The 11,109-nt window shown below is 35.0% G+C and overlaps 1 protein-coding gene across 1 annotated transcript in view; it reads right to left on the minus strand.

Moving 5' to 3' along the window:
• Orc3 (origin recognition complex subunit 3) overlaps nt 1-11,109 on the minus strand; it is a 76,324-nt gene that overhangs the window by 36,247 nt on the left and 28,968 nt on the right. Inside the window, exons 10-12 of the mRNA XM_023711933.1 lie at nt 5,501-5,634; nt 4,956-5,019; nt 767-849 (exon numbers count right to left, since the gene is read on the minus strand). Coding sequence (XP_023567701.1) covers nt 767-849; nt 4,956-5,019; nt 5,501-5,634 — 281 coding nt within the window. The remainder of the gene's footprint in view (nt 1-766; nt 850-4,955; nt 5,020-5,500; nt 5,635-11,109) is intronic.

An 11,109-nucleotide genomic window follows, 5' to 3' on the forward strand; every position in this document is an offset into this window, starting at 1 on the left:
AACTGATTTCCTTAAAGCATATGGAATTATTCATTAAATATGCTGAACATTAATATAATTTCTTCTGAACAGGATCAACATGAAGAGCAAAACATTACTAGTAATGTAGACAACAGAGCTAGCAGAGAGTACAGCATTAGCTATGATTTTAGGGCTTTTTTTAAAATAAAGCAGCTTAGAAATACTAGTGAGTGTGTGTGTGTGCACACACACATATAAGTATATAGTGACAAAACCATTTTTTTTGTGTGGGAAGGGGAGACTGTTTCCCCCTTTTTTTAACCAAAGCAGCAGCACACAGGGCAGCATGACATAGTTGCCTCACTACAAAGGCAGAAGTTGCCTCATTCCAAGTGGTTACCTAAAAGCTTCCCATAATTTATGCTTACTCTGCTATGATCTATGAAAGCCCGATTTCTGATTTCTCAAATACTAACAAAGAACCTCAGGCACCTCTTGCCAGCTTGCACTAATTCTCCATGAAGTGTTTTACAAAGTATATGGGGCTTTAATGTGAAGCCTGGATGTCAATGCCAGATACCATTTACATTTGCTAATTGTGATACTTTTAGACAGACAAGTTACTCTCATCTAGGGACTTAAAAGACATCCCATACTGAGACAATGAATAAAAACTACCTACTAATTGGCAAAAGCTGGTAACCACCCTCCCCCAACAAAACATTTATACATAAGATACAAAAGAGTGTCTCACAATTTAAAAAACCTTCCCAGTGTCAAGGTAGAGTATTTTTCTTATTATCACATAATGATGGCAATTATGCAAATAAGATGTGAGGCCATATAATCTTCTTCAAAGGGCTCTTTAATATCTGACTTGAAATAAAACTGCAGGCACAAACAGTAGTAAAAATTACATCTTTTAAATTACAGTTAATTTGAAAGCTCTGTGTAAGATACTTTTGACAGCTTATTTTTCATGAAGTCTATTTGCACAAATCAGAGATTTGAGTACTCTTAAAAAAAAATTAAAAAGGCAAGCAAGGATTACCAAAGCAACACTCTGGGGCAAAACATGGTAAAAACACAGTCTCCCATCCTATTTCATCTGAAACTCAAAATAGTAATTTAATGTCAATTACACATAATATGGTGTCAACCTTAATTTGGCACCAAAGTAAAATTTAACTTGGGAATCAAAATGATTTAATCAGTTAGAAACAATTACTGTTTTGTTTAATAAAAAGTAAATGAAACCAGCAAATTCTAAGGTCAAAGGAACTTCAAGGACTATATGGTTAACTTCCTTTGATAGGCTTTAAAAGCTACAGATTCATCAAGCTGGAATTAGTCCTGGTGCAAACAATTCTGCCAAAATTAGGAAAACTTGATTATCACTTGTCAGTGTCTACCTTCTGACCACTGTGCCCAGCTGCACTGTACAACTCAGAAATGCAAAACAACATAGAACTTTCAGTGATTTCATCATTTATACATGGCCTTTGAAAGCTTCACAGTAAAATTTTTAGTGAGTCTTCTACAGATGTACATGGTTCAGCCAACTGAATTTTTTAGAAATGAAAAGTACACTTTAAAAAACCCATTCCTGAAGTTCATTAAGTACAAATCTTCTATGCTGCTTTGAAGCAGTATCTATGAAACTTACAGTTCTATAATGCTGAAGGAGTTGGAGAATTTACCATCTTGAACCCAGTTAGAGAATCTAAGTGATTCTCAAAGAACGGTCCTCAGATAAGCAGCAGCACCACCTAAGTCCTCACAGAGGCAACTTCTTAAATCCTACTCTGGAGCTGGGAAAGCACACTCTCCAATACAAAGCCCCGAAGCCCATGTTTGAACTGTGTGATCCTGATGGAAACTAACTTGAAGAACTACTGATTTAGTTCATCAGGAAGGGAAGTAAAGCAGATTTTTGGGACAGAAATAGTCAAGATAGAAGTTTAAATTTCTCTGGAATATATTTTTTGAGATTTCTCTTAGAAATTTGCATATAGAAAATGGATACAAAATAAAAAACTCTAATAATAGGCATGTCTATATAACAGAATACTGGGTAGACAACATTATATATAAAGAGTACAATACAAAGTACAAAAAAATATATATTCTTTTTTGGCTTTTTTTTTTGGCAGAACCAGGGGTTGAACTTAGGCCCTTACACTTATTCTACTGAGCTATCTCCCTGGCTCACAGAAAATTATACATTCATATTGACAACTTCTCATGGAACTGAAAAATATGTAATGGTGACATTACACATAAAATTTAATAGCTATGTTTTCATTTCACTTTCACTTTCTGAATAAACTTTCACTAATAGTAAAGAAATCACATTAGGAATTATCTTATTTCATAGGCAAGAAAATTGAGACTTAATTAAGATCTTTCTTTTTAAGGTACACATAGCTAATAAGTACATGGTTTCAAATGCAAGATTTCTAAGGTCAAGAGCAAGATTTTGCCCTATATCATGTAGTATCATATTATCATCACTAATATTTACAGAATTATAAAAAGCATAATGACAATAAAAATATTCAAAGGTATTTTTATTCTAAGCTGGAAAAATCAACAGACACACATTAATTTTTTCATAAACATCTGCCCTCTGAATTTGGCAGGTACCCTGGATAATTTTTTTGGACAACAGTACAAAACTCTGCATTTCTTCATATTTCTCATTGTATATCTTGAATACAAAGATAATAACAAATGGGCTGATATAAATAAGTGCTTAGGAAATACAAAGAAAGTCAATGAAAAATAGGAATATCAGGTTATTTTTATAATACATTAACATTCTGTTCTATTATTGTCTCAATGCTTAAAGTGATCTCCAAAACAAACTATAGCTTCTGAAAATACACTACGACAGAAAGGCCTAGGAAGAAACACACTTGGTAACTGCCTGACTCAAGAGAACTAATTTAGGTAATCTTTAAAAGAATACATAAAATATATCCATTCTCACTGATTCTTAAATTTCTTCTCTCAGAAATAACTTTCGTAAGGCTTAATGACCTTCTACTTTGCTCTGTAAAGATAGTGATTATTAAAATGATTACTGAACTAAATCTAAAGTTGACTTTTTTACTATGACCCACTGTGGATACTGCAATGGAAATAATATTTAACAGAGACTCTTCACAAACTGTTTTGAGATTTTTACAATGTAGGTTAATTGCTTTTTAGAACTATATATATTCTTTTTTCAAACTTCGCAAACACAGCTGAGGATGTGAATTGGGTAAAGCATTTGCCTCACATATGTAAAGCTGTGACCTTAATTCCTATCATTGCCAAATAAACAAATACATAAATAAGAAAGCTGTACATATCAGAAAATTCATACATAGCAGCAGGGCTTACCTTCAAGTTCCTCTTAATTTTATTACAATATTCTAATAGATTTTTTTCTTAGGCATGAGGAATAAAAAAAAAAAGGATGATTCTAAATGTACATTTTAAATAAAATGAAGATATATTCATTCAACAGAATACATATTATGTTATTCTTTAGTACTAATATGGAATAACTTTCAAGATTAAGCACAAAAGGGAGCCGGGGAGATAGCTCAGTAGAATGAGCACTTGCCTGTCAAGCGCAAGGGCTTGAGTTCAATCCCTGGTTTCGTAAAAAAAAAAAAAAAAAGATTAAGCACAAGAGGGCCAGTGAGATAGCTCAGTGGACTAAATGCCTGCAGGGACCGGGGTTCAATCCCCTGCACCACATGCTGCGCCAGTGCCGCCCCAGGCATGCTGAGCCAGCCACTGAGACCAGGCATGGTGGCACACCTGTAATCTCCGTGCTGGGGAGGCTGGCTGAAAAACAGAGGATCACTACGAGTCCGAGTTGTGCAGTGAAACCCTGTACCAAATACATTAAAAATAAACAAATTAATTAAAGATTAAGCACAAGACAAAACAGGATGTAGGATAGTACATTTACCTTCTGTAAGAAGACAGCCCTTAAAATATATGTAATTGCTTGCATATATGGAAACAAACTCTAGAGTGATACCTAAGAAACTAGTAATACTGATTGTGTCCAGGAAAGGAAAATGTGTACTGAGAAGAGGGAGGCTTTTCTCTGAACATTATGTTTGCTTTCTGAATTATGTAGTATGTCCCAGTACTATCTATTCAAGAAAGAAACAAAGATCTCTGTTTGATATTCTCTACACTGTATGGTCAACTTACAGCTTTTGGAATTCATTCTTTCCTGGCATTGTATTATAAATATATAATAACTTATCTTAATATCACATCAATACTCATTTAGAAGTAGGAGTCAAAGCTGTCTGACTTCTCTGTGCTTATTTATGACATCCTGTAAAGGAACATTAAAATGAGACTGCCTCAAGATTCCAAAACTGTTAAATGAAAAGAAATCCACAGAGCAGATCTCTATAGATGTAAAAGTGCTTCCAAAAGAGACAATAAATCTAGTGTTCTTGCTAATATTTTTTCTTAAGTCTTTAATGTGTTGCATACATGTGCTAACATCCCATAATAAATGTAATCATTACATACAAAACATACTAATAAAAAATGAAAGAAAGCCTTATCTTTTCAAATTTTTTCTATGTATGTATTTGGTACAGGGTCTTGCTAGCTACCCATTTCAGACTCATAGTGATCTTCCTGTTTCAGCCTCCCCAGAGCTGGGATTACAGGTGTGTGCTACCATGCCTGGTTTCAGGCCAGCATGGCATGTAATACTGGGGATCACACTTGGGTCCTTGCACTTGCCAGGCAGGCACTTAGACTGTCGAGCTATCGCCCTAGCTTGAGCCTTCTCTTTTAGAGTTAAGGTTTTGTATAATCTTCAATATTCACATTCTAAATGACGATGTACTTCACAATGCAAATATCTGGATATACAGATATATTTTATAACATTTAACAGAATGTGTATATTTTTTCACAATGAGAAAAACAAGAATAAACTAAAACAAAATTCACATTCCTACCTTCAAAAATCTGTCATTGGTCAGTAGTGCAACTTGCCTTTCTGCAGGTTGTTTTTCCACATACCTAAAAGTGTAATATTCCATACACACACACACACACACACACACACACACACACACAGAATATTAAACACTCTGTGTAATTATATATATTGGGAAAAATAACTACCTAGATTGGTGACCACTTTTCTTTCTTTCCATTTTTTTTCTTGAAAATAAACTCAAGGTGACAGTCCTAGCTTAATGGGATTTTCAACTTCTTAAATTATCTATACTTAACAGTTTAATTGTAAACAAAGGACATATATCCCAGAAAAAGTTATTTCTAAAAATAACTGGAGAACTTTCAAATCATGTCCCTTTGTAAAAACATTTTCTTTATAGCACATTTTAAAAACCCTACCATTAAAAAAAAATGGTTTTATATTACCCAACACAAAATTAAAAAACTGTCCCATCCCAAAAACAAGTGGATCTAAAGTTTCTTATTCTGCAAATGCTCGTGTGTATTAATTATGTATTTCTTTTTTTCTTTTTTTGGTTACCTCCTAAATGACGGAAGACGTCGGATATTTTCACATTGGTTAGCTGATAAAAAATTTATTCTTCTTTTAGCTTCTGGAAGACTGCAGCACAGAACACTTAAGGGCTGGGAATAAAAATGTTCTAAAAGAGAAAGCTGAAAGAAATGTGGTATTAAATATATTTATTATATTTTGGCAGTAATTTTTGGTCCAATATTTGCTCAATTTTAAGGCTTTTTTAGAAGATCAAAAGAATTTATGGCACTAATAATATATTTAGCAATGTCACACTAGCACTGTAAGCAACACATATATACCTCTAATATTGCTAAGGCTCCAATTTTGAAAGCAAAGTAAAAATGGCAATCTCCGGAAAACGAGCTAAAGGAAACTACCATGAATGGAGAGATTAGCTACGTGCAGAAGCAACTCATAATGACTGAGTTGGTTCTTTAACAGATTAATTAAAACTGAGAAACCCTTGGCCAACCTTATCAAAAAAAGGAAAGAAAATGTTCAAAGCCACTGAGTTAGGAATGAAAAGGGTGAAATCACAATGGATCCTGCAGAAATCCAAAAGATCATCAGTACCTATTTTGAGAATCTGCACTGTAATGAGATGGAAAACTCAGAAGAAATGGACAGATACCTAGACATATATGAATTACCAAAACTGAATGAAGAAGATAATTCTCAAATATCTGATAACAGTCAACAAAATTGAGGATGTAATAATAAAAAAAGTTCCCCCCAAAAGAGCCCAGGTCCTGATGAATTCACTGCTGAATCCTGTAAGACTGTATCTAATGCCACTATTCCTCAAACTCTTTAATGAAATTGAAAGGGAAGTAATACTCTCAAACTTATTCCCGGAAGCAGTCATTACCCTGATATCAAAACCAAAGGGGTCCAACTAACAAAGAGAACTACAGACCAATCTCCTTAATGAACATAGATGGGAAAATCCTCAATAAGTTACTACAGCAAGTCATCAAAAAAATTGTATATCATCACTAAGCAGGATGCATTCCAGCAAAACAGGGCTGGTTCAATATACACAAGTCAATACTTGTAATATATGTTAACTGACCTACGGACAAAAAGTACATGATCATCTCAATAGATGCAGAAAAAACAGTTGACCAAGTTCAATACCTGTAATAAAAACCCTAAGGAAAAGTGGAACGGAAGGTCTTTTACCTCAATCTGACAAAAGCCACCTATGATAGAACAACAACCAACATCATACTAAATGGACAAAAACTGAAAGTCTTCCCTCTAAAATCACAAATAACAGAAGGATACCCACTATTACCACTCTTGTTCAATGGACTTCTGGAAACATTAGCCAGAGCAATTAGACCAAGAGAAAGAAATGAAACAATGGTAGGACAGGAATTTAAATTATCATTATTTGAAGATGACATAATATTCTATATAGAAGACACTGAAAACTCCACCAAAGGACTCCTAGAATTAACAACCAAATTGGGCAGCACAGCAGGAAACAAAGTCAGTACTCAAAAATAAATAGCATTCCTATATGTGTGTAACAAATTCACTGAGAGAAATTAGGGAAATAACACCTTTCATGACGGCATCAATAAAAATGAAATACTTAGGAATCAACCTAATGAAGAAAGTGAACCTTTACACCAAAAACAACAGTAATGTGAAAAAGAAGACTGAAGAGGGTAATGGAAAATGCAAAAATATTCCATGTTCATGGACAAACAGAACCAATACAGTGAAAATGGCCATACTTCCCAAAGTGCTAGACAGATTAATTACAATCCAAATCAAAATATGAAAGCATACCTCATAGAACTAGAGAAATAACCCTAAAAGTAATATATAAACAGAAGAGGACTATAGTAGCAAAAGCATTCTGGGCAACAAGGGCAAGGAAGGGGATATCACAGTACCTCACTGGAAATTATACTACAAAGCTACTGTGATAAAAACAGCATGATACTAGCAAAATAAAAACCAGACCTAAGGATCACTGCAATAGAGTACAAGACCCAGAAATAACTCTAAAACACATTCAGCTACCTTATCTTTCACAAAGGGACCAAACATCTTCACAGAAAGAAAGCCTCTTTAAAAAAATATCCTGAGAAAACTGGCTTTCCATATGCCAAAGATTGAATCTAAATCCCTATCTCTCACCATGCACTAAACTAAAATTGAAATGGATCAAAGATCTAAATATAATAACAGAAACAATCTGCTGGAAGACAGAATAGGCAATGCTCTTAAAGATGTAGATGTAGGCAAAGACTTCATGGAAAAAACCCTGATTGCATAGGAAAATATTACAAAGGATCAATAACTGGTATCACATCATATTAAAAAGCATTTACACAGCAAAAGAAGTCACCAACAGAGTTAAGAGATAACCCAAATGATGGAAAAAACTTTTATCAACTACTCCTCACAGGACTAATATCTAGAAAATATAAAGAAATTAAACAAACAAGGCTCAGATGCCCCCAAATTTAAAATCTCAATTCAAAAAGGGTATCTGGAATGTCAGTTCTCTAATGAAGAAGTACTAACAGCAAATAAACATGTGAAAAGGTATTCAACATTACTAGTCTTTTGAGAAATACAAATTAAAACAACACTAAGGTTCCATCACATTCCAGAAAGAATGGCTACCACAGAGAAATCAATCAACAAACACAGTGATGCTGTGGGGGAAAAAGAAACCCTTCTCCACTGTTGGTGGGAATATAAATAATCACTATGGAATCAGTATTGAGATTCCTCAAAAGACTAACACTAGAAGTTTTGTTTGCCCTACTTGTCCCCTCTGGAGTTTAAAGCATCATACCACAGTAACATTTGCATACCCATTTTTATAACAGCATTATGAAAGTTAAATCCTGAAAACAGCTCATATGTTCATCAACAGATGAATGGATAAACAAAATAAGGTACTTATATACAAGGCAGTACTACTCTGTCATAAAGATAAACTTCAGTGACTTATAGGTAAATGGATATACATGAGAACATAACTTTTAAGTAAAAAATTTCCCCCATAATTTTAAGGCATCATTTTATGAAATAAATGTCACATCATTTTTCTTGTGTGAGACACCCAAAGAGTAAGTAAGGACCAAAATGGAGAACAGATACTGGAAACTAGAAGAACATGTTCAAGTCAAAGTGAAAGAAGTGAAGTGGGAGGAGAAAGGAAGAAAGGGACAAGGGAAAAAAGAAATGGAAGAACAAATATGAAAACCAAGCTCTTTTAAATGTGAAGAAGGGCTGATGGGAGGGAAGGGCAATGGGAAAAAAGAATTAACATATATTATGTATAGATCTAAATTCCCTATGATGAATGGGATCATTATGTATGGCAAATATACACTAGTTAAAAAAGAGACCACTAGGGCTGGCCAGATAGCTCAGCGGATTGAAGCTTAGGCAGACACAGGGGCCGGGTCTGATCCCCCATGTGCCACGCTGGCCCTGCCCCCAAGGCATGCTGAGACTGTTACTGAAACTGGGTGTGGTAGTGCACACCTGTAATCCCAACACTAGGGAGGCTGAAAACAGGAGGCTCACTAGGAGTCTGAGCTGCATAGTAAGACCCTGTACCAAATATATAAAAGGGGGTAGAGAGGTTTCTAGACATTAGTGTAGGGAAGGAAGGGAATGGAAAGGGGATGAAGAAAGGAACTGAGATTTGTTACATTCCTGTACTAACTCCACACAAGGAATGTAAACATTATATACCACAAACATGAGCTAATAAAAAATATATGTACTAAGACAATGTAAACACTTAATAAAATACCTAGCACAAAACAGCTGCTTAGAAAATCATCAGGACCCCTAAAATCATCTAACTTGATCCCCATATTTCATAGAGGAGAAAACTTGACACACAGAGATTAACTCGATTACCATTCTTTACTCACTTTCTTAAGGTGCAGTATTAAAGCTACCACTTGTATTGCCTGAAAACTTTTTTCTCTTGACTTTAGTGATAGTCCACTTTCTTTGGGTTTCCTTGTTTTTAGTTCCTTTTCTACTACTGGGTCTTGTATGTGAGCTTCCTGGGTTTTATGTTACCCTTTTCTTACCCTGAGTGACATTTCATTCTCATCACAGGACTTTAACCATCATCACCTTTTAATGATAAACACTAAATATTTCTAATCCCAATCTCCATGAACATTAAACTTCTCCATATACAACACTCTTGAATCAATCACAGACACAAAACACTTAAAATCTTTCTCATAACAAAGGAGCACTCTTTGCATGGAATGTGCTTCTCATGTTGACCTGCCTAGCTCCCGTTGGGCTAGGATTACGTTCTGCAGGGGAACATACTTTTTGTCAAGTTTACTAAGACTTGTATATTGGTAACCTTTAGTTCAAAAGTGTAATAGGATTAATACTCATCTCTGTATAGTGGATAATAGCCAGCACAGCATGTGGTACTGGTGATCAAACCCAGGTCTTTGCACATGGCAGGCAGACGCTTAGACCACTGAGCTATCTCCCCAGCCCATAATTTATAATCTTAAAGGCACTATACAGTGCTCTTCCATAGCACTGACTACTCAGAACTGTAATCTGTACTGTGCACTTATTCTTCTGTCTCTTTCACTAAATAATGAACAATTCAAATTGGGGATTTGTTTTGCTTCTGTTCATCTGTGGTTCAGGACAGTACTTGGATCACTGCAAACTCTTGACTAATACTCATAACTAGATAAATGAATGGAATGAATAAGAGAAGAAACGTAGTAGATTATTGTATCTTGGCACTATTTAATATATTTTTAAAGTCTTGATTTGAAATATTTTTTAAAGTCAATGTTGAAAAACGGAACACACATTACCTACTAAAAACATTAAAGTGTTTATATGGAGGAAAAATACCTAAAAGAAATAATTTACAATCTTTTTTTTAAAAAAATCTTTTATTTATTTGGTACAGGGTCTTGCTATACAGCTTGCATTTGTAGTGACCCTCCTGTCTCACCCTCCCCAGCACTGGGATGCAGGTGTGCGCCACCATGCCCAGTTTCAGTGGCTGGCCAGCACAGCATGTGGTACTGGTGATCAAAGCTGGGTCTTCACGCATGGCAGGCAGACACTTAGACCACTGAGCTATCTCCCCAGCCCATAATTTATAATCTTAAAAGTACTATACAAAGATGAGTATTATCCTATTACACTTTTGAACTAAAGGTTACCAATATACAGGTCTTAGTAAATGCCACAAAAAGTATGTGTTCACAATGACTAAACTTTGCTAAGATAATTTAAGTTGTTGACCAAAAAAAGAGGCAATAGTATTAACTTATAAACATCCAGATGATGAGGAGGAGGTCTTTTCTGTTACAACAAATGTTTGAAATTAAAGAATTAGCTTTGATAATTCATGAAACTATAATGAAAATAATTCCTGAAATCAGAATAATGTAAACACACAATACACATAAAAAAAATATAGGGCTGGTGAGATGGCTCAGTGGTCTAAAGCACCTACTTAGAACAAGCTTAACAAAGCACAGGGACCGCGGTTCAATCCCCCAGCACCACATGCCAGCCAGCCCCGCCCCCTGGTGGGCTGAGCTGGCCACACACACACATAAATA

This window comes from Octodon degus, unplaced genomic scaffold (assembly GCF_000260255.1).
Source record: "Octodon degus isolate 3935 unplaced genomic scaffold, OctDeg1.0 scaffold00022, whole genome shotgun sequence".
NCBI classification, from domain to species: domain Eukaryota; kingdom Metazoa; phylum Chordata; class Mammalia; order Rodentia; family Octodontidae; genus Octodon; species Octodon degus.